General features: G+C 48.1%; 1 protein-coding gene across 1 annotated transcript in view; it reads left to right on the top strand.

The window, feature by feature from the left end:
* The first annotated feature begins 4,982 nt into the window (after positions 1-4,982).
* Positions 4,983-24,780, top strand: part of LOC138472632 (cysteine-rich motor neuron 1 protein-like) — a 59,414-nt gene continuing 39,616 nt past the window's right edge. The window contains exon 1 of the mRNA XM_069610903.1: positions 4,983-5,412. Within this exon, the coding sequence (XP_069467004.1) occupies positions 5,127-5,412 (286 nt within the window). The 5' untranslated portion in view covers positions 4,983-5,126. The remainder of the gene's footprint in view (positions 5,413-24,780) is intronic.

Raw genomic sequence — 24,780 nt, 5'->3', positions numbered from 1 at the left:
TGCACGTGTTACATATGCCCCTTTTGCAGATGCCAGCCATAGAAATGGGCCTGTAGAGGCTACAGGCTTGATCAATAAGTTTTCTGGGTGTGGTTTGTATGCACAGACTGTGGTACACAGTGATTTTGTCGACAGAATAGCACAGGGTGTGGTTATGGCTGTGTGTGTCACGAGCCACAACGTACGGTTTTTGGGGGAGTACTAAATACATTGATTGAAAGTGATTGAAAATGAATGGAAAACACTGTGCAGTGGCTGCTCATTTTGGATTCTATCATGTGGATGTGTACTGCTATGGAGTACCTACAATGAAGTGACTGATTTTGGTTTGTCTGTGTGACACTTTGGTGACGCGCGATCATGCCGACATTATTGTTCTTCATTGTGGAGGGAAAATTGCACAGCATGTTACACGAGTTTCAGTGCCATTTGCGATGAAGGAGGCACTTGCCCAGGTCATGCGTCTGTTTCCGATCTCCTGCATAACTTTCTATCGCATTACGCAGACACCAATGTGGCTGCGTTATTTTTCATTTGGTCCGCAAATGGAGAAAGCGCTGTACATTGTCTATTTGTGCCTTTTTATTACATGTGCCAATGGCGTACTTCACAAATGGGAATATGACGTTTTACAGCACAAATAGTTTTCCCCACCAATAACGTTCATCTTACTATTCCTGCCAACCCAATTTCTGCACACCCTATCCAAATTGCCTTGCTGCCCTTCTTGAAAGTAGTGGAAGAATTTTTGTAGTAAGTGTTGCACACTTAAACTCTTTGAAACGCACTGCAACATGTAAAGAAACTTCTTTCTACAGCGAGCCCCTTTCTACCCCATTCCACTGCAGTGTTTTCCACAGTGCCATACCTCCCTTTATTTTGTGCACATTCTGTTGAGCGTATACGGTTTGCAGCGCCCGGCCACCGTTCATTGCAATTCCATTGTTCAACTCTGAAAGGAGCTTTCTTTATTTCCCTTTTTTCCTTTCCCAGTTCATTTCTATTTATTTTGGTCTTCTAACACACGCCACAGAAGGAACGGCAGGCAAGGCCCGGTATGGAAGAGCAGCACCTGCATGGATAACATAAGGGACGTGCAGAGAGAGGGAAATATTGGGTGGCCCTTACCTACATAGGCGCCATTCATTGTCATGCTCCCGGACAGACCGTTCCCACGCACTTCCAAGTAGCTTCCTTCTGTAGAGTAGCGTGTTTCAGTACATGCACAATACAATGCCGTTTGCCGGTTAAGGGTCTGTAGCGCGGCATATGGTCTGCAAGGATGTTTTGAAGCTCTGCTGCCCTACAGGAGTGTCCCTGTCGTTGGCCGCAGCAGAAGTGGAAAATGCTGTACATGAAATTACCCAACTGCATTGTTGGAAGGGCTTTCCCTGCCCACTGGTCACTTGTGCTTCGATTTCAGTTGTCGTCACATGCAGTACGGACACTTCATGGTACATCATTACCCGTAGGACTAGCATTCACAGAGATGCATAAATTCTGAAACACAAGAATGCTTACAACAACGCGAAACACAACTTCATTACGTGCAGCAGGAAGATAATTATTCAGCACGACGAATGCGGCTACAGTACATTTTTTTTTTATTATTTGTTTAGCTATTTTTTTATTATTTGTTACAAACAACTTTTCAAATATTTAACAATTGTTTCAGAATCAATAAAATAATACATTTACATACAATTATTTTTCTAAAATGCATCTCACTTCTCAACTTTTCTTAGATGTTTTATACATTTATACACAAGAAACATCTGGCACGATTGTCTCTAAAAAATGTACAATAGCTACCTTCACAGCCAATCTAGGACTTGTAAAGAGAGATTTCCAAACAAAGTGTTCCCTCATCCGGCTCAGAAAAGAAGACAAGTACATTTTGAAACAGTTTCATGCGCAGAGAATACAGACCAGGGCACGCCACAACTAAGTGTTGAAGAGTTTCATTCTGTTGTACATTTAGCCAGTAACAACAAAAATTCTCATGCGGAGCAATTTGGTTTTGCCTCTGTAAAACATCACGGGTGTGCCACAATTTAAATCTGACTCTCATATATTGTCGTCGTATATGCGGAGATGGACATTTAAGTATTCCGCCAGGACCTTGTATTTTTTCAAACCAAAGACTGCGCTAGCAAAGTCCTTGTAGGTCTTACAAGCTGCACAGTTTTTAATCCAGTCATATTCAAAGATCTTTTTCTTTGCTAAATCTGGTTTAGTGAGTAGGATTCCAATAGTTACAGCAGCCAAGGCCATTTCGGTAAACAAAAGCGTGCACAGTACTTTTCTAACCACCACTTACATTGTTTGCGCTCCGAAGATTCTGCTGTTTGCTTACTTGTCTTTACATGCACTAGTATGTGTGTGACCAAGCAGCACCTGCTTTGCCCTTTGGCAGACTCACTACAAACTGTCACACCTGCAGTTACATGTTTTCTTCAACTGTACGGCCCTCTGGTGACCCCTTGACACTTTCCGTCTCATTGCTCATTGAAGAGACGGTGTGTCTGTTTCACGGGTCATGGAAAGGTCAGCCGCACATCAATCAAATTAATGCAACATTTAACACGCCCACGGTACACTGGAGGTTGCTGTTCCTTGTTTTCCAGTGGGCCTCATACAGCCAGGCGTGCTGCAGCTATACATTGGTAGGTTTGCACAGCTACCCACGTAGTCGCCAGGACTACTTGAAATGTGGTAGCCTACCGTATGAATCCATAGGGCTAGCAACAAGGGCGGTGTATAACCAGCACACAGAGGATTACCGTAAGCATGGGAATAGCTGTACAACGGAAACACGTGCACTCCCACAACTACTTAAAAGTGCATTCGAAGATGCGGCCATGCAGCGAGTAATGGAGTCCTACAGATACCTGCAGTATGATTGCACATACTCCGGCCAGGGGCAGTCTCCGTAGGAAACGTCCATATTGCTCACCTGCAGTCATCTCGGACAGTACTGTGTGGCACAGATTCACCATGCAATGTTAACACAAAAAGAAAAACCACTCAAACACTCACCAACACTTACCATGTACATCCTTAATTTCTAAGATCCGCCAACACTATTAAAAAAAGGAAGGGGTAGCACAAATGGATACATACACCAGAGAATTTGGCCATTCCACCAGTTCATCATGAGAGCAGCCAAGGAATCAGTCACAAACCGCTATTAACGGGATGTTATGGTTCAGTTGCAGTACCAAAAACCTATCATCTTTACAGAAAACACTATGCTAAAGCAACATTCTGGTTACAGTGCCCTACTAAAAACCTATGAAATTCACTAACAAAAAACATGGTTAAAAGGACGTTATGGTTAAGTTGCACTGCTACAAACCTATCCCCTTTACTGAAAAAACTATGCTAAAGGAAAGGTCTGCTTACAATGCCCTACTAAAAACCTATCAAAATGAGTGAAAAAATGTTGAAGCAACGTCATGCTTCAGTTGCCCTAAGAACAACCTTGCAACTTAGATGCAAAAACTTTTGTTACAGGAGCGTTACAGTTACTTTGCACTAACAACAACCTATCCATACTATGATTACAAGTAAAACCGAAAAAAAAAACAGAAATTCACCAGTTATGGCAACCATAACTCGTGCCACCACTGTGCACTGCTAAAACTAACACCAATGCATCAAATATGACATCAGAAAGGTTGTTCTTAGGGCAACTGAAGCTTTAAGTCCCCTCACTAACGTTTTTTCACTGATTTTGATAGGTTTTTAGTCCCCTGCGAACAGGGTCGGATTGGTCCTATAGCATTTCGGCCTGTAACCAGGCGAAATCGTTCCTGGGGAGGTCCGGTTTCTGGCCATGCCTGGGACGGTTTGGAAAAAATAAAATAGAAAATAAAAATATATATATATATATTTTTTTTTTCCAAAAAGCCTTCTTTGGTCGACAAATGAGTACCAACACAGGTTGGGTGATATTATATGCATATTTGTTCTATAAAAAAGAGCTTAGGCGTAAGTGCTATACAATAACATATCATTTGGCCTTGGACGTCTGCTTGGATTCACGGTAATTTAGTGTACTTAGGAACAATGCTATTTGATAACACTTCCTCTTTTGTCAAAGGGTGAAAGGTAGTGTTTCATCGCTTTGCGGGATGTCACTTTGGGGTGTGGTCAAATGACATCACTTCTGGTGATGTCATCAGAGGTCAAGGGTTGTGAGGCGGGCCACTTTTTTTGGGTGACTGGGCCTATTTCTTGTGCCAGTCCGACCCTGCCTGAGAACCCAGAGAAACACCTAAAAACCCAGTCCCCGGGCCACTCTTGGAGGATAGGCAGCTCTGCCGTCCCTGCCCAAAAACCTCACCCATGGACCTCTTTCAGCTATCAGTGTGCTTTTAAGTGGTTGCTATGGTATTTCTCAGCAGCCTTCTAAAAAGTAGTGTCTTAATTGCAGCTGTAAACCGGCTCCTGGTATAATGAACATGTTTCACCAGGTGTGCGTTCAGCCACCTGATGTTTAAGCAAAGGGTGTCCCTGGCCCTGCATCCGTTTCTTGCACTTACTTCCTGTGACAGACAATCATTGGCAAGATCAACACTTGTGGCTCTTCTATAAGCATTTCCCCGGGCACTGCCATAATATGCTCAGGTGGCAACACCATTTGCTAACTTTAGCCATCCTATGGCTTATGTAGTAAGTGCCATTGTGACAGTGTCTGCAAAATATATTGCAAGCCTCCACAAAAGCTAAATATTTTGGACTTGCCACTAGTTTGGAATACATTCTTGCCAAAACAAATCGACGTGAAATGGTATGCGCGTTAGAATAATACACTTCGCGAATTCAGTAGAGGGCTGTAGGTGCTACTAAACGGCATTTTGGAAAGTCAATGTGTGAACAAGATGAAACCTGAGAAGCCCACCCCCCAAATTCGTTTCCTCCCCTCTCATAGCCCCTCCTTCCTTTGGTGCCGGGGCTTGGGAACACTGAAAGCCTTCATCCTCTGAACAAAAGGTCCAATGTTTTGTCAGCAGCCGTCCATAAATAAAAGGACAGACTGATCTGTGGACCAGTACGGTTTAATCATTGAAAAGCAGCGAGAGAGAGCAGAGCTTGACGCGCAACCTTCACGCTCCTTCGCCATGGACAGTCGACTGCTTGCCTGCGCCCTTCTAGCCTGTTCATTCGTGGAGGCCCTGGCCTCCAACTGCACGGCTTGCGACCGGAGGAAATGCCCGCCCAACCCGCTCTCCTGCAGCGGCAAGTACGCCACAGACCCGTGCGGCTGCTGCCGCCACTGCGCCAGGGGGGAATGGCAGCCGTGCGGCGGCGCCAACTGGCAGCTGGGCTACTGCGACCACCGGCTCAGGTGCGCGGCCGTGAACGGGACGCACGTCGCGCGGATACCAGAGGTCGGCGTCTGCAAACGTGCGTATTACGTAGGGCTTCCTTTCCTGCATGAGCCTTTCAGTACTTATGTGTATCTTGCTGTCGCTGTGTTAACATTCTTAAACATCCAATGACGCTTTATTGCCATGAAAATTGTGTGTAGGCGCGTTACAAATGCCATATCATAACTAAAGATAAAAGTATTGCTATGCTTGGGTTATACATTCTGTCCCATGACAGCCATATAGCTTTGGGTTTGAGCGCACTGTTTTTTCAGGGTCTAATAATTTGTCATGTGAAGTATTCTGATGCCTCTGCTTTTTCACGCTTAAAGTTGATTAAGACCAAATTGCACCACGAATACGAAATAATATTTTGCATAGAAATATAAATGTAAAATCTTTTCAGCTTCCCGCATTCTTAACTTATGATTTTATGGGAGTTTCCGTGTGTCTATGCGTGCAGAGCCTGCATAGTTTACAATGAATAACTACTGTGAATCAGGCCATGCGTGCCACACCACGCTTGATACCTGCTTATGCAGAGTTCTGTTATGATAGATTTCTGTGACATGTTACATAATCGAAACACTTGTACTATGTAACAATTATCAGGCGTATCCCCTTCTCAGCAATGCAAGGATCGGTTGACCCGCATGGGCTTCTCAACTTTCACGTACAGACCGCGGTAAAATAAGCGTTGTGGTATTTCCAACCCTGTTTTTGCCCCTCAATCCTTTGATCGATGGGAAGGTCAAACATAGGAAACAAAACAAACCCCATTTAGTTTGCATCTCCTTCGGCCAGCCCAGCCTATTAGGATGCCCAAAGGAGCCACGCTCCATGCAGATCTTGAAACGTCACGTGCAGAGTCCTGGGGGTGGGGAGGTTGGGGGTTATGGGGCGTGTTCTACTGGCAGCCATAGGGTAGCGCTTCATTCACGCAGGCGCAGCAAAGGTTTTTCATTTAGGTCCCGGCGCTAAGCGTTTGTCTACAGAGAATGAGGACGTTCGGGTCCTCCTCAAGCTCTATGTATTGTGGGGGAAGTTGGCGTCCACTTACTAGCAGCGCCCTCATTTAATCGTGGTCCCTAAACGCCGCCTGATCTGGAACATGTTGTTTGTAGAAACTAGAAAGATCGCCAGCCGCTGGCATTGCATCGTAGCGCTTCTAGCACCCCGAGTGCAGCAACTTTCATGGTTCTGCCTTTTCTCGAGAACCGTATTCCCACATTGCATAATACATGGCATCGAGTAAACCATTGCAGTGTGGCACACCCTTGGCATATTTATACTTTGCCGTTGGTTTATGACATAGCGTTGTATGTAGAATAGCATAACCAACAGACAGAACGAATTGTGTGTTCCTTACCTATACATGTCAGCATGGTAGTACCGCAGTCAGGGCAGGCCCTAGGAATTGTGGAGCCAATCGTCGCCAAGTAATTAGGGGCCCCTTAATTTGCATGTGAATACTCTTCTTGTGATGTCATCACTCCAACCTGACCTCAGAAGGGTGACACTTGAGAGGACTGGAATGAGTGGCTAGCCGTTTAAACATAGATCTCAACAGTAGGCACATTAACCCAGTGGCTATCATTGCTGATTGTATATTGATTTATGGCACACTGAGTATAAAGTTATTTTCTTGTCGGCCACCTGCCCTTTTACCACAGCACACCCACATATACACTTGCTGTTGTAATGTTGGACTATGTGCTTTATAAGATTCAATAACATAGCATAACATAGCAACTTTTCGCTTATTCACCTGTGGCACAGTACTCTGGATGGCCCATACCACTTTGGTGGCTGCCAGCAAAATGGGAACAAAGCTAATGATGGCTCTGCTGAGGCCAGTCCTCTATACTACAAGGGAGTACATTATTGGCCCAGAATCACACACTGTGGTTAAACAGTGAAGCTGGGATTTTAGCACACTTTGCAGTTCTGGCACGTGAACACATGCCTTCTAAACTCCACGTGTTCCAAAGATTTTCATTTTGGATTTCAAGACCTACAACAATACTGTTTTATAAGAGCAGTGCTCTTAAGTTTCCTATGGCCATGCATGAGAAAGCCAACCAGCTCTGTTTGTGCTCAGAATTCTTTGACTTGAAGTTTTTTTTTTTACCTAAGTGACAAATTGGTAAGAAAAATACTGCACAACGCAGAATACAAAGGGAAAAAGCACGACTGGATGACCTCACGGGTGTGCACAGGAAACCTGAGAAAAATGATAGTTTACTTGCAAAATAATACATATCTCAAATGAAGGCAAGCTTACAATATGTACACTCTTAGAGAACATGTTCAGCCAAAGGATCTTGTTTTAGCTTCAAAATCCACATGCTGACTGGAAAACTAGAAATCCCATAATGCCAAATAATACAAGCCTGATTTTTTATTTTTATTTTACAACACTACTTTAATCACTTTGAGAATTATAGAAAACAGTTTAGTGGCATCACTTGGATAAATATTACTCTCACAAACTTCCAGAGTGCTGTTGTTTATGGTGTTAAGAACATTTATCAACTAATGCAAAGCATAGCATCTTGACTAATAATTCCAGGTCGTTAAAGGGCTGCCAGCACTCCTTTCCAGGACGCTCTGTGGACGGAGAATATTGGGCTGTGTATTACAGCCAAAACCAACGGGGATCAGTACATGGACAAAGAAAATCCAGGGACAAGGTAGGGATCTCTGGCTCGCAGGCCAGTTTTGATAGACTTGGGCATCACAAGAATGTCACAACCTGGGCCCCTCTCCAGAAAACCTATCGAGTGAGTGGATTTGAGTAGTAGTCCACTTATAGTGACCCTAAATGTGTTAGTTAACTGGCTCTCCCATGTCAGATGTCAGGCCTGGCCCTTCCCCGAAAAATGCTACTTCTACTTGTACAGTGTTGCAGTGTGAGGGTCTGATCATTGGTTCTTGCCCGTTGCTACCCACCCATAGGGTCCTAAGATGTCATTGGCTAGAGCTGTCGCAACCAGGCCTGGGACCTGAATCGGTTCTGAGCTCAAAGTGTACCTTTTCAAGATAATAAGCACAATTATGTGTCTGCATTGTAACGTGTGTGCACCACCAAATGCTATGAGAGTGACCGTTCTCATCATGCAACACTTGGCTTCCCTTGTAACTACTTTGTTGCAGCATCTTTGTGGAGCGAGCCGTGAGACTGCTTCTCTTTGCCAGCTGCTAGTTTTGGTTCATCATCGGCTCGGCCGTGTCACGTACTTAGAGTCCATGTTTTTGGGCTCCTGGAGCTCTGAATTACTCTGATTTATTTGCATTTACTGTGCCTATCTTACTGCAGTTCAGGGAATGCAATGTCACTCGTAACTTGGTGGCCTTGGCAGCAGGCCCTGTCTCACACTCTTGCTCCTTTGAGCTGCCTTAATTCGCTCAGCTCAGCTCCAGCCGAGGGTCTGTGGCCTGTTGTAATTTTCCTAAACCAGAACATGGCTTCTATGTTGTTCTATTCTATATTCTCCATATTTTAGTCATACATGGTTCTGCTGGGTCCCGTAGGTGCAGTTCCATAGGGTTAGTTGCATGTAAGCATTCTGCAAGCTTGTTCAGGATCTCTTGCATCTTGCGGTTTCTGCATTGCCGCAGTCAAGCTAGTGACAAAATAATAAACATGAAGCCAGTATGTATATGTCTCTGTCCTCTACCCTATAGGACTGTATGCATGTGCTCTTTGTTTATTCAAGTGCGTGATTGTCTCCTGATGTGTGGATGTCACGTGTGCTTCATGTCTAACGCTGCTATGTCATGGTGTCTCTAACCATCCTGCATGGCTTATTGATGCTTTAGTCGAGGCTGTCAACAGAGGTGTCTTTAGTCGTGTCCTGAGGCTCCTCGTCCACTTTGGGTAACGTTTGCACTGCTCCTGGATTATAAGGTTGACTGAGTTGGAACCTTTCAACGTACTTGTTTATCATAGGAGCACTAGGAATCGGTCCGAATTGGTATGGGCAATCATGGTATCTCCGATTCTTCTTCCGACTCGCGTGTCTTTGAGGAGGGGGAGCAGGGTTAGGATGCGACTCCCCCCTCTCCATTCTAGAATTCAATAATGTAGCCCCACAAGGCACCTATGGCATGGAACGCATAATAGTGTTGGAGGGCATTAACAATATGTGAAGCATGACGGGCGTAGAAGGCACAAGCAACAAGGGTGGTATAAATGGCATGAAAGGCATAAAAGCCATGAAGGCTTAAAGGGCATAGTAGGCTTAAAAGGAATGGACATCTTGAAAGACACACATGGCTAAACGACACAGAAGGCTAAAGGCGTAAAGGCAAGACATCTTGGGGAATTAACAATATGGAAAGAATATGATGCAAGCAATATTGTCCTTTATACAAATTGTGACCTATTTCACATAACAGAGAATCTTTTTATGGCACTTTGCGACTGCTAAGGATTTCTGCTAAAATACTTTCTGCTTTGCCTCCAGATTAATTTAATTTTCTCAGACAGAAGCAAGAACCATGCATTGTGTTGTGAGATCACTAGCAACAGCTAGATCATTGTATTGATTATGTGTATATGACACAGCAAATGCAGGTGATATTACGCACTAATTATTGCTTATACTGGTGTTATTACCCAACTGAATCATCTAATCTAATCTTCTATCTAACCATATAATAAAAGGCCAGATGTATGTTGATCCCTGTATGTTGGTCCGATGCAGTATCTTCACCTGTTCTCGCCGCTAGAGGGAGCTGTTGCTTTAGGATACATAGAGACAATGCCAATTTGCATAGCTTCGTCCGTTGTCACCCCTAGAGGTAGCTGTAGTGTTAGGATATGTAGTGGTCCTACTGTCTCAATGAAAACCTGCACTTTGGCCCTGTACCCAGGTGCTACCATAGTACTTGATATACACACCTAGGATGGAGGAATGGCAGAGTTGACCAAGCCAGTACTCCAGCCTGTGTTTGCAGGCTCCATGCAGATATCAAAGGTGAGTGCCTAACTCGCAGGTATATCTAACTGGCTGTATATTGAACGCACTGATGGATACACTTTCAACATACACCTTATTCTGCAGCTTTCCGTCTTCAGATTTGCCTTTTCTCATCCCGCAATGATGTTTAGGGTAATTGAGTGGACTGTGAAGGGTGTTGTTTGCTCACAAGTTGATAGAACATGGGGCATGAATGCTGGTTACGGTTCGAGGCTGAGAGTTAGAAGATTTTACAATCTGTAATCTAAGCACTTTAACATGATTGAGCAACCTCTCCTAGTGCTCCACCTTTTAAAGTTGTAATCCAGGGGTCTGCAACCTGTGGACTATGACTCCCATGAACCCTCACCATTCACTGTGCTGGCTAGGACTGGTGGGATTTGTAGCCTAAAACATATTGAGAACCAAAGGTTGCAGACCCCTGTTAATCCATGTCCTCGTGCATGAACATTCTTGTCTCATGGGTACTACGATGGGGACTTTCCACTGAAATGCATTAGACTGGATACAAATGTAGGAAGGACACAGTAGCGACCATGTGGATTTCTAACTAAAAGTGTAAGGAAAACGAGGCTGGGGCCTCCAAATGGAGCTCACTGTACTACTTTAGTGTGTGTGTGTGTGTGTGTGAGCGCGCGCGCGCGCGCTTTAAAAGGGTGTTGACCTCCTTTACACTTTTTAATGGCAGTAGAGCTTCGAGGTCACATGGTAATAAACCATAAACTGACATGACTGAGAGGTTTGGTGCAGAGGTCTGCAACCTGCGGCTGGCTCTTCCGGTGCTTTGAACTAGGAACCCCGTGGTCCTTCGTCATAGACTAGGCCTGGATAGCGCTAAACATCTGGTGAGCTAAAGGTGGCACAAGCCTGGAGAGCACATCTATCCACCTATCATGCAGGTGTGTGGTGATACGCGAGGCATTCACGAATTGGCACATAAAAGGTTTTGAGGAGGTCACACCCTGGCAGACTGAAGGGAGGGGAGGGGGTCCCTGGGAGAATGAGATTGCTGCACAGATGACCCCTCATCCCAAGTTGGCACCCATGTGCCCTGGAACATGGCTTATATCTGGCTTCTCTGCTCTTCACGGCACACACGCAGTGCGTCTGGATGCTCCGCCATGCGGGCATGCACCCAATCGAGCGCTTCCCCCATTTATTTCAAAGGGTTTATGTGATATTACTGAAGCAAATTTCCGAGTGGTACATTTCACCGCAACCAAAATACCGAAAAAATACAGCATTTTCTTTTATTTTTATTTTGGTGGCTCCTCCCCCCCCGTAACCCCCTTGTTTTTCTATCCTTATAACCCCACCCCAAACCCCATGCCAATCCATTTAAAACCACTTCCCCCTCCACCCTATATATATTTATTTAATGGTTTCTGGTTTTTTTTTTCGGTATTATGGGTTTAGTGAAATGTACCGCTCTGAGAATTGCTTCGGATCAGAAAGGTAGTCTTCGCCCACACGAGGAATTCCTGCTCGGGTGCTTGGTCCTTGGTGCAGGGTGTGCCCACGGTGCAGAAGGTCTACATGAAGTCAGCACTAGGGTGGAGGGACGCAGAAGAAAAGCGGAGAAAGCCGATTCCAGCCTTTTGTTCCCGGGATCCGCCGTCAATCATTCCAATTAGGCTGTTAGTGTAGGCACCTACGGGTGCAACTGTATCTTCTCCTGTTTGTATTAATTTAGTGGAGGAGGAGGGGAGTATCGTAGAGAACATCATACCCCACATGGAGCAATCCCATTGCGAGGAGCTTTCCATAGGACCAATGCACGCCGATTTTCCCATAAGGCAGGCTGTTCCGCAGGAGTGGAAATTCGACTTTTCTGAATTCCTAGGCGTGCGCGACATAGAACCAGATGTTGGTTTGGTCTTTCGAGAACCATGTAAATTCCTACACACACTAAATGAAAACCACACCTCCACTGTGACCGTAATAAAACAGGCTGGACAGCAACATCTGCCCGCATCTGTGGCAATTGGATGACAATGGTGGCTGTGCTGACCACTCTGTGGTGAGTGGTGTCTGGGCTGCCCTCTCTGTGGTGATTGGATGACAGCAGGGGTTGGGCTGCCATCTCAATGGTGATTCGATGACAGTAGTGGCTGGGCTGCCCTCACTGTGGTGATTGGATGACAGTAGTGTCTGGGCTGCCCTCTGCGTTGTGACTGGATGACAGAAGTGGCTGGGCTGCCCTTTCTGTGGTGATTGGATGACAGTAGGTGTTGGGCTGCCATCTATGTGGTGATTCGATGACAGTAGTGGCTGTGCTGCCCTCTCAGTGGTGATTGGGTGACAGTAGTGGCTGGGCTGCCCTCTCTGTGGTGATTGGATGACAGCAGTGGCTGGGCTGCCCTCGCAGTGGTGATTGGGTGACAGTAGTGGTTGTGCTGCCCACTCAGGGGTGATTTCATGACAGTAGGGGTTGGGCTGCCATCTCTGTGGTGATTCGATGACAGTAGTGACTGGGGTGCCCCCTCTGTGGTGATTTTGGTGATTGTGGTGATCGGATGGCAGTAGCGGCTGGGCTGCCCTCTCTGAGGCGATTGGATGACAGCAGTGGCTGGTCTGCTCTGTGACGATTGGATAACAGTAGTGGCTGCGCGGCACCCTCTGTGGTGATGTGATGACAGCAGTGGCTGGACTGCCCTCTCTGTGATGATTGGATGCCAGTAATGGCTGGGCTGACTGCTCTGTGGCGATTGGGGTGAATAGTTGACAGTAGTGGCTAGGCTGTACTCTCTGTGGTGATTGGATGACTGCAGTGGCTGGGCTGCCCTCTCAGTGGTGATTGGGTGACAGTAGTGGCTGTGCTGCCCACTCTGGGATGATTTCATGACAGTATGGGTTGGGATGCCATCTCTGTGGTGATTCGATGACAATAGTGACTGGGGTGCCCCTCTGTGGTGATTTTGGTGATTGTGGTGATCGGATGGCAGTAGCGGCTGGGCTGCCCTCTCTGAGGCGATTGGATGACAGCAGTGGCTGGTCTGCTCTGTGGCGATTGGATGGCAGTAGTGGATGTGCTGCCGACTCTGGGGCGATTGGATGGCAGTAGTGGATGTGCTGCCGACTCTGGGGTGATTTCATGACAGTAGGGGTTGGGCTGCCATCTCTGTGGTGTTTCGATGACAGTAGTGACTGGGGTGCCCCCTCTGTGGTGATGTTAGTGATTGTGGTGATCGGATGGCAGTAGCGGCTGTGCTGCCCTCTCTGTGGCGATTGGATGACAGCAGTGGCTGGTCTGCTCTGTGGCGATTGGATGACAGTAGTGGTTGTGCGGCACCCTCTGTGGTGATTTGTTGACAGCAGTGGCTTGGCTGCCCTCTCTGTGATGATTGTATGACAGTAGTGGCTGGGCTGCCCTCTCTGTGTGGCGATTGGATGACAGCAGTGGCTGGTCTGCTCTGTGGCGATTGGATAACAGTAGTGGCTGTGCGGCCATCTCTGTGGTGATTCGATGACAGTAGTGGTTGTGCGGCACCCTCTGTGGTGATTTGATGACAGCAGTGGGTGGCCTGCCCTCTGTGATGATTGTGGTGATCGGATGACAGTAGCGGCTGGGCTGTCCTCTCTGTGGCGATTGGATGACAGCAGTGGCTGGTCTGCTCTGTGGCGATTGGATAACAGTAGTGGCTGTGCGGCACCCTCTGTGGTGATGTGATGACAGCAGTGGCTGGGCTGCCCTCTCTGTGATGATTGGATGACAGCAGTGGCTGGGCTGCCCTCTCAGTGGTGATTGGGTGACAGTAGTGGTTGTGCTGCCCACTCTGGGGTGATTTCATGACAGTAGGGGTTTGGCTGCCATCTCTGTGGTGATTCGATGACAGTAGTGACTGGGGTGCCCCCTCTGTGGTGATTTTGGTGATTGTGGTGATCGGATGGCAGTAGCGGCTGGGCTGCCCTCTCTGAGGTGATTGGATGACAGCAGTGGCTGGTCTGCTCTGTGGCGATTGGATAACAGTAGTGGCTGTGCGGCACCCTCTGTGGTGATGTGATGACAGCAGTGGCTGGGCTGCCCTCTCTGTGATGATTGGATGCCAGTAATGGCTGGGCTGACTGCTCTGTGGCGATTGGGGTGAATAGTTGACAGTAGTGGCTAGGCTGTACTCTCTGTGGTGATTGGATGACTGCAGTGGCTGGGCTGCCCTCTCAGTGGTGATTGGGTGACAGTAGTGGCTGTGCTGCCCACTCTGGGATGATTTCATGACAGTATGGGTTGGGATGCCATCTCTGTGGTGATTCGATGACAATAGTGACTGGGGTGCCCCCTCTGTGGTGATTTTGGTGATTGTGGTGATCGGATGGCAGTAGCGGCTGGGCTGCCCTCTCTGTGGCGATTGGATGACAGTAGTGGATGTGCTGCCCACTCTGGGGTGATTTCATGACAGTAGGGGTTGGGCTGCCATCTCTGTGGTGTTTCGATGACAGTAGTGACTGGGGTGCCCCCTCTGTGGTGATGTTAGTGATTGTAGTGATCGGATGGCAGTAGCGGCTGGGCTGCCCTCTCTGTGGCGATTGGATGACAGCAGTGGCTGGTCTGCTCTGTGGCGATTGGATAACAGTAGTGGCTGTGCGGCACCCTCTGTGGTGATGTGATGACAGCAGTGGCTGGGCTGCCCTCTCTGTGATGATTGGATGACAGCAGTGGCTGGGCTGCCCTCTCAGTGGTGATTGGGTGACAGTAGTGGTTGTGCTGCCCACTCTGGGGTGATTTCATGACAGTAGGGGTTGGGCTGCCATCTCTGTGGTGATTCGATGACAGTAGTGACTGGGGTGCCCCCTCTGTGGTGATTTTGGTGATTGTGGTGATCGGATGGCAGTAGCGGCTGGGCTGCCCTCTCTGAGGTGATTGGATGACAGCAGTGGCTGGTCTGCTCTGTGGCGATTGGATAACAGTAGTGGCTGTGCGGCACCCTCTGTGGTGATGTGATGACAGCAGTGGCTGGGCTGCCCTCTCTGTGATGATTGGATGCCAGTAATGGCTGGGCTGACTGCTCTGTGGCGATTGGGGTGAATAGTTGACAGTAGTGGCTAGGCTGTACTCTCTGTGGTGATTGGATGACTGCAGTGGCTGGGCTGCCCTCTCAGTGGTGATTGGGTGACAGTAGTGGCTGTGCTGCCCACTCTGGGATGATTTCATGACAGTATGGGTTGGGATGCCATCTCTGTGGTGATTCGATGACAATAGTGACTGGGGTGCCCCCTCTGTGGTGATTTTGGTGATTGTGGTGATCGGATGGCAGTAGCGGCTGGGCTGCCCTCTCTGAGGCGATTGGATGACAGCAGTGGCTGGTCTGCTCTGTGGCGATTGGATGGCAGTAGCGGCTGGGCTGCCCTCTCTGTGGCGATTGGATGACAGTAGTGGATGTGCTGCCCACTCTGGGGTGATTTCATGACAGTAGGGGTTGGGCTGCCATCTCTGTGGTGTTTCGATGACAGTAGTGACTGGGGTGCCCCCTCTGTGGTGATGTTAGTGATTGTAGTGATCGGATGGCAGTAGCGGCTGGGCTGCCCTCTCTGTGGCGATTGGATGACAGCAGTGGCTGGTTTGCTCTGTGGCGATTGGATGACAGTAGTGGTTGTGCGGCACCCTCTGTGGTGATTTGTTGACAGCAGTGGCTTGGCTGCCCTCTCTGTGATGATTGTATGACAGTAGTGGCTGGGCTGCCCTCTCTGTGGCGATTGGATGACAGCAGTGGCTGGTCTGCTCTGTGGCGATTGGATAACAGTAGTGGCTGTGCGGCCATCTCTGTGGTGATTCGATGACAGTAGTGGTTGTGCGGCACCCTCTGTGGTGATTTCATGACAGCAGTGGCTGGGCTGCCCTCTGTGATGATTGTGGTGATCGGATGACAGTAGCGGCTGGGCTGTCCTCTCTGTGGCGATTGGATGACAGCAGTGGCTGGTCTGCTCTGTGGCGATTGGATAACAGTAGTGGCTGTGCGGCCATCTCTGTGGTGATTCGATGACAGTAGTGGTTGTGCGGCACCCTCTGTGGTGATTTGATGACAGCAGTGGCTGGGCTGCCCTCTGTGATGATTGTGGTGATCGGATGACAGTAGCGGCTGGGCTGTCCTCTCTGTGGCGATTGGATGACAGCAGTGGCTGGTCTGCTCTGTGGCGATTGGATAACAGTAGTGGCTGCGCGGCACCCTCTGTGGTGATGTGATGACAGCAGTGGCTGGGCTGCCCTCTCTGTGATGATTGGATGCCAGTAATGGCTGGGCTGACTGCTCTGTGGCGATTGGGGTGAATGGTTGACAGTTTTGGCTAGGCTGCACTCTCTGTGGTGATTGGATGACAAACGTGTAGATAAGAAAAGCTTAAAGCTGCTGCTGCTTAGAAGGTAGTAGAACCAGGCAGGGTTAACAACACATACTATTTAGAATGTATTAGGCGCACACCATAACCAGCTTTGGGCCCGGTTCTGTGAATCGGCCCCAAAACAATCTTTTGGTACACATGTTATCCAGCTAGGAAGGATGAAAAGGCTGTGTGTGTCAGCCCTGACGCTGTGTAACCTTTGACTTGCGTGTCATACACAGATCTCTGGGGCAGGCGACTGGACTTCATCACGGAAATATGACGGGCTTGCAGGTGTTTGTGACCGTCCCCAGTACTGCAGCCTGTTATGCTTTGCGGACAGGCTTCGCTGGACTGCTGCTCGGGAGCTCATCCCCACCTTGCCTTGAAAGCATCACCTGCTCCTGCTTACGGGCTCAATAATGAAAGGACTCGCGCTCCCCTGCATGACAATCCCCCCAGAAATAAGCCCTCCTTTGGAATGGAAATGCGAGCCGCTCCCCACGAGAGGCGAACCCCCAGCTCGCAGGCCATGCCTTGTCCTCTTAATCTGACGCTTCTTAAGACGCTGATTTGTGAGTACACGACATGAAAGGCTGCACTTTCAAACGCGATTGGCAAGGTACATTGCACAAGAAAACAGAGCGTTAATGGGAACAAGGGGGACGAAGCAAGGGGTCGCAGTTCTGAAACAGCGCCGCCCAACTCTTTGTCCAACTGATAAATATTTGGAGATTAAAATGTTGAGGCAGATTTGGTGGTGAGGGCATAACGTTTCTCCACAAAACTGAGGCCCATCTATGATTTTTAAAAACAATTACTTCGGGACCATTGTAATCCCCTTTACAAGAAACCGTGGTGGCAGAGAGAGAGAGAGACTAGAGAGCTTCTCGGGGCTACCCTAATAGGCCCGGGGAGCAAAATTATGCATTTTTAAACAATCATTTCTCGTCCTCTTTAAGAACAAACAAGGTGGAATTTGGAGAAACGGAAACACCCGCACACGTGTTTTGTGCGTCCTCTCTCTCCATAGAATGTCTGCAAATAAGTTGCAAAATGGTTTATTCTTAAAGCAGACCCAGCTCCTTTATTTCCCAAGACTAAAAAACATTTTAAAGGAACGTCTGTTAAGTGGCGATAGGGGCGCTGTTCTCACCAAATAATGTTGCCAAAGTGATTAGTGTAATTTTAAAACGCATGTATTCAGTGCAATCGTTGGCATTACAGCATATGTTCCAGGGATCGAAATAAGGATTTGTTTTTTTTTAGGAGCTAAAAGTAGCTCCTGGAAATCCAGCACACCTGGTAACCAGGAGCTGCCTCTAGGTAATGGGGTAATCTTCTTCACAGTATTGTACTGCTTTCTCATAGGAATGTAACGTTTCTGCACCACAGTAACATACATTGATTGGTTCTTCATGAGGTCTTTGGATGGAAGATGTTGGAGAGGGGTTTTGGGTGAATGACTTAGTGAGTTCCTCTTTGAAACAGGAGTCCTTGTCCCCAAGGGGCAGTCTCTCCTGGTGAAGTCCCACAAGCCTCTAACGCTATGGAGGGTATCGCGAAGCGGGCTCCGCTCCCTAGCCTCACAGGGAAAGGCTCCCCTTAGGAGAAGTGACTGAATCCTGCGATTTGTCACAGGTGCTGAGGGCTATTTTTGGGAAAAACGAACTACCCCAAAAAATAATAACTTCAATCAGCGTGGCGGCCATAGAAATGGCAGAGAGCTCACTGAGTCCCTTGTTCATCTCTATGGTGAACCTGTGATGAAGAGGGATGGCCGTAGGAGTGAGCGAGTGCGGGTAATTCTGCTGGGGGGAAGTGGGTGATGTAGGTGGTGGGGGGGTATTGAAGATTTGCGGGTCCATGGGTGTGACAGTGGGGCAAGAAGCCATGAACACGGGGTAGAATAGCAGAGCCATGGAATGCGGGCTAAGATCGGCTAATTTCACCTGCATTCCTAGCCATTTGATTGGCTGGCACCTTTCCCGTGGGTGCTAAGGAAATGCTCTAAAACTCACAACACACTCTTGCTCACCTTACAGGTTCATGGATGGCTTGTTGCTCGCTGTCTAGCAGCAGAGTTAAACAAGCCCACTTTCTTCAATAGTGCCTCTTAGGATGAACCCAGATTCGCTGTGGACAGTGTCTACACAGAAAGCTGAAAAACGACCGGGGTATGGGTTTCAGAGTAGCTGCGCTTCACCTGTAAAATAGTTGCACCCCACACCAGAGACACCGCTAACCTACGTCCCCTCAAGAATCTACTAATGAAGGGTCTTCCATCTTCCCGAGAAACACTAAGGGTGGTATCTATCAGTCAAACAACCAACACAGCCACTTACCTTAACTCCACTGACCAACGCCCCCCTCTTTCCACCTGAGATCACAAAAACACCAGAGAACCAGCAAACATGCCCAGCTGACCTTCCCTTTCCAACTTTTGAAGCCAAACCCCAACTTGGAAAGAAGGCTCCTTTGGTACCTGCCTGCACCTCCTGACCACATAGCAGAAACCTGTCTCTGTATAGTGGAAAGGTGTGCCTCTGTGTACCAGCACCCACTCCTGGCCTGCAGATAGCGCCTTGATACCCTGCTTGTGGTATGCAGCGCTACACAAAATAAGCCATTAAATACGCATAGAAATAGGGCTTTGCAGATGAGCTGACGCCGCCTCCCATCTGTAGAGCTTTGAGATGGCCTTAAACCCTGCACAATGATCCTACTTATGGAATATGAACGTTGTGTATGGCTTTCAAAGGAAGCCATTGGCAACTATTTCCCTTTCTGGATTATATGCCCTCCGGCTGTGATGTCAACTCATGGTGGTTAATTATGGAATTATTATCCCAGTGCCCTGGCCTCACAGGGGGATCTGGGGTGGGGGCAGGGGCATATTCTCTGCCATGTATTCTTTCTTAAATGTGGTGGTTGCCATGGGTGAGGTCAGGGGGAAACTGGTATTTTTGTAATGGTTCTTCGAGATAGAGCTGGGTGGGGAAAGGGGAGGCCCAGGCATCCAACAGAACATAACGTTACCCACGGGTAGCCTTCAGCTACAGTGAGCATTCCACCTCCGAGTTCCGTGTTTCAGCAAAGTTAACTCGAGTGTCACTCATGTTGTCTATCAAATGTCACTCCAAACCACCCCAGAAATCCCTCTAGTTGACAGCTACCCATCTATAATTCTATATGATAATTAGATCATTTTTTATAGCAGTTCGTGGACGATCCGTCTGCTTCTGGGCACTGCAATAACAGGGGTGACTATTGTCCAATGTATTTGAATTGATCGCCCTCTGAAACATAACAGGATTCCACCTTGGAAAGTGCTGGCTGGCCCAATGTACCAGGCGAGCATGTAACGCCTGAGCTATCTGCCCGCACTGCTCTTCACTGTGCAGAAACCACTCGGCATGGCTGCCTGCCCATTCCACCAGCTCCCGCAGCCATCAGCACTAGGCAATTCCTGTTATGATTTTTAGTCAAGCTGTTTTACTTTTTGTTTCAAATTAACCTATGATGGAGGAATTTGCCGAAAAAACTCCTGTGACATTTCGGCCACTTGTAATCGTGATTATGGGTTGGGCAAGCAGTCAAATTGTGTTCAGAAAAATGTAGGAATCCCGGCCAAAATGCATCCCAGCTGCTAATTGGCGCAGCGAAATTGGTTGTTTCGGGGCTTTTCCTGGCCGAAGTTTCATCTTTCCACAATCTGTTTTTTTTTTTTAAGAGCCACGGAATGCTTTATTCCAAAAATAATTTTGGATAAAAATGAAATCTCGGATGTTGTCCCACCTCAAATGTCATGTTTTCCTCAATTTCCTTTTCAGGGGATGCAAAATGTTTCAGGCCGTGAAAATAAAAAAAAAGTGACATTTAGGGAACAAATGAAATTTCCCAAAAATGTCAGAACAGGATAAAAAAGCGCCCTGTCGGCGGATTTCGCCAAATTTCGTTTCGCCAGCATTTTGCCATCCTTTATCGTGCTACTTGTGCCTGGTTACATTACAAGAGCAGCATTAAACCCCATTCCTGGAGTCCGTTTGAGATGTGCTGTATTTGGTGCTGTCGGGGATTGTGTCTATGATAAATCTTTCAATTTTGGAGGCGCTCTGGAGGGAAGAAACTCCAGCCAAGTGCAGGAGGTTTTTCTTAATTTTGTGTCCACATGGCGGTGGCTGAGAATGACTGCCTCTCTGCCATCACGCTGACACTGACGGACCTTTTTAAGAGTTTGGCAGCAATTGTACAATTTTTCTCTGGGATTCATTTACCATTACCGCAGCTCGGTTCGGTGGATTTACTGCCAGATTACAAATGGTGGCGGGGAAGTGTTGACCGCGTTTTTACAGGTCATAGGTCTCTAGGAGGGCTGTGAGTAATTATTACGCTGCAATAAACCTGTTGATTTTCGGGGGTAAAGTAGAGATATGATATGATATGATAGGTTAATTATAACGCGCTTAATACCCAGAGGTTTCTAAGAGCGACCCAGGGATCGAACCTGTGTTGCTCCCTGTCGTCTTGCTTCCAAGGCGAGCAGTTGTCCCTGAGCTATCCTCCCGAGACAGGAATTCCCTCCAGCAATATCCGGGAACGAAAACCTAAACCTCAGCTCCAGTCTCGGAATTCTGTGGTGCGACAAAATTGGCAGTAATTCTGGTACTGCCCAAAAAGGTGGGGGTAACGGAATGACCACAAAAAAACGTAACGCATTGCTGAACTTGTAATGCGGCCCACGAGGCGCACTGCTCCCCTTGAGCCCCATCATGGACTTAAAGCCAGAACCAAGGCAAGTTCTGTGGGTGTGCAATTCTCATGGGGGCGCTTTTGGCATCCGAGATTATGAGCAGACGCTCAGCGCGAGATTTACTGGCTTCCCGCCTGTCTCTATGAGCAGACGCTCAGCGCGAGACTTACTGGCTTCCCGCCTGTCTCTATGAGCAGACGCTCAGCGCGAGATTTACTGGCTTCCCGCCTGTCTCTATGAGCAGACGCTCAACGCGAGACTTACTGGCTTCCCGCCTGTCTCTATGAGCAGACGCTCAGCGCGAGATTTACTGGCTTCCCGCCTGTCTCTATGAGCAGACGCTCAGCGCGAGATTTACTGGCTCGCTTCCCGCCTGTCTCTATGAGCAGATGCTCAGCGCGAGATTTACTGGCTTCCCGCCTGTCTCTATGAGCAGACGCTCAGCGCAAGACTTACTGGCTTCCCGCCTGTCTCTATGAGCAGACGCTCAGCGCGAGATTTACTGGCTTCCCGCCTGTCTCTATGAGCAGACGCTCAGCGCGAGACTTACTGGCTTCCCGCCTGTCTCTATGAGCAGACGCTCAGCGCGAGATTTACTGGCTTCCTGCCTGTCTATGAGCAGACGCTCAGCGCGAGACTTACTGGCTTCCCGCCTGTCTATGAGCAGACGCTCAGCGCGAGATTTACTGGCTCGCTTCCCGCCTGTCTCTATGAGCAGACGCTCAGTGCGAGATTTACTGGCTTCCTGCCTGTCTATGAGCAGACGCTCAGCGCGAGACTTACTGGCTTCCCGCCTGTCTCTATGAGCAGACACTCAGCGCGAGACTTACTGGCTTCCTGCCTGTCTCTATGAGCAGACGCTCAGCGCGAGACTTACTGGCTTCCCGCCTGTCTCTGAGCAGACGCTCAACGCGAGACTTACTGGCTTCCCGCCTGTCTCTATGAGCAGACGCTCAGCGTGAGACTTACTGGCTTCCCGCCTGTCTCTATGAGCAGACGCTCAGCGCGAGATTTACTGGCTTCCTGCCTGTCTATGAGCAGACGCTCAGCGCGAGACTTACTGGCTTCCCGCCTGTCTATGAGCAGACGCTCAGCGCGAGATTTACTGGCTCGCTTCCCGCCTGTCTCTATGAGCAGACGCTCAGTGCGAGATTTACTGGCTTCCTGCCTGTCTATGAGCAGACGCTCAGCGCGAGACTTACTGGCTTCCCGCCTGTCTCTATGAGCAGACACTCAGCGCGAGACTTACTGGCTTCGCGCCTGTCTCTATGAGCAGACGCTCAGCGCGAGACTTACTGGCTTCCTGCTTGTCTCTTCAGACAGCCGTCGGTTCCACGCAGCCGCCTGCAGCTCTGCCTGGTGTAATGCAATCACGGTGGATGACTAGGAATGTGTGTGTGCTAGGAATGGCATGGTGTAGCACTTCAACCACCATCAAGCGGGCCGCTAAGTCTTCCAGTGTGGCCATAATTCGCGTTTTATTCGCATCCGTTTTAAATATTGTTTAAATAAAATAAATAACGCGTGTGTGCTGCTTGTGCTGCCATGTTTTTATTATTCATATATATTTTTTTGAAATAATAATCGTCTGATTTGGCAATAAAGAGGTCGAAGTAAGATTGGAAGACTGGTCTCCGGGTTCTAAGGCCCGCAATTTGGAAACTAGGTCGGATTTCTGCCCTTCTGGCACACGCTGGCCATTTCAGAAACACTGAACTAGCCCCCGTTTTAGGAGGACTTGCAAAACCTCCAGGCTCTGGCTCACATGCATTTCTGCCCCAAACCTCTCTGCCAATAGTTCAGCTGGCCTCCTGTCTACTCCACTGTTGCCTCCATGGAATGTGCCACAGGGCCTGTCCATCAGAAAGAGCCGCCTAGCTAGGCTGGGCCACGTGCCGCCATTTTACTGAGAAACAATGTTTCCAGTCCAGCACTTTTGTCCAACCAATTTAACAAATGAAGACATTTTTGGAATGTTCGTCTTCTTCCGCTTCGTTTAACCTTTTAAATGCCAAGGACAAGGTATCTCGTAACAAAAAAGTTACAAGGGATTGAATGGCGACATACCGAAATCACCAAAAAAGGCCTTGGCACTGGGGGGGGACCCCTGGCAGCTAAGGGGTTAAACTGTTTGGCCTATACCAGCAGCCTCAGTGTTTGGAATGGAAATAGAGATTCGCAGATTCTCATGATTGTCTGAATGATACATTTCAAATATCTGAATATAGTGTTCAAAGGGGGTAGTGGACAGAGTTTATTAATTGCCACTGATGGTTGACCCAAGTGCCCTTCCAGAGGATACTCGGTCTGTGGGGCATGCCACAATTATAATTGTTCTTTTATAACGTGCTTAATACCAGGGATTGGTTTTGAGCCTGTGTTGCCTGCATAGTCTTGCTTCCAAGACAAACGTGTTGCCCCCTGAGCTATCCCCCTCCCCAATGAGCCATCGACTTATTATCCTGTTCTCTGACGTCCCCATTTTCTATCTCAAGTTCGCCCACTTAGCAGGCCTGCTTATACAACAACCAATCGAGAGTCTTCCTTTCCAAAGCGCCCAGCAATGGCAATGCTCCACCCATAGTAGGCCTTTGGTACAGCACTTCTTTGACAATGACTCTTCTCCATACACCTATGAATGCAACCTCCACTCAAGAAACCGGTACTGGCAGCAACTCAACACCACTGGAAACGATCCTATCTGTGCGATATTTCTCAACCCTAGGGTTTTGCACTTGTCACACCCTCCGTGTTGTGGGTTTCTGTACTGTGTGTCTCTGAAAACAGACACCTACCCCACAATCTCACTAAGTGATCATTGCATCATCTAAACCTATTGGCTTCGTCCAGAGGCCTGCTCAGGCCGGTGTTGTGTCGGCACAGACCTCCCATGGAAAGCCAGCAAAGGGTTGGGAATCCCAGATTGTTTCCGGTCAGCCTTATACCCCGAGGTATTTCCGTGCTCGATGCCTACTCGTTGGCATGTACCATGAAGGCCACCATTTAGCAGGAACGTCTTCAGTGATACAGAAGGATACCAATTATTTACAAGCCATGCAAGGGTCTCGGGAGGATAGCTCAGGGGCAACGTGCTGTCCTTGGACTTGGAAGTAAGACCACACTAAGCAGCACAGGTGCGCGTCCCGGGTGCGCGCTTAGAAACCTCTGGAAATGAAGCGCATTATAAATAACATATTGTCACCATTATACACAGAGAACTGAGGTTGGCTGCATGGGTGGTTGGTTGGAAGGATGGATGGATGGATACAAGGATCTCTTTGAATCTTGGGCATGGCATTTGGTGATCTGAATTTTAGATGGATGATGGATGTATGGATCTGTTGGTATGCAGAGA

Source organism: Ambystoma mexicanum, chromosome 8 (genome assembly GCF_040938575.1).
Source record: "Ambystoma mexicanum isolate Mex_15411 chromosome 8, UKY_AmexF1_1, whole genome shotgun sequence".
Lineage (NCBI taxonomy): Eukaryota > Metazoa > Chordata > Amphibia > Caudata > Ambystomatidae > Ambystoma > Ambystoma mexicanum.
Note: the sequence above shows the minus strand (reverse complement) of the source record. Positions and strands in the feature narration are given on the sequence as shown.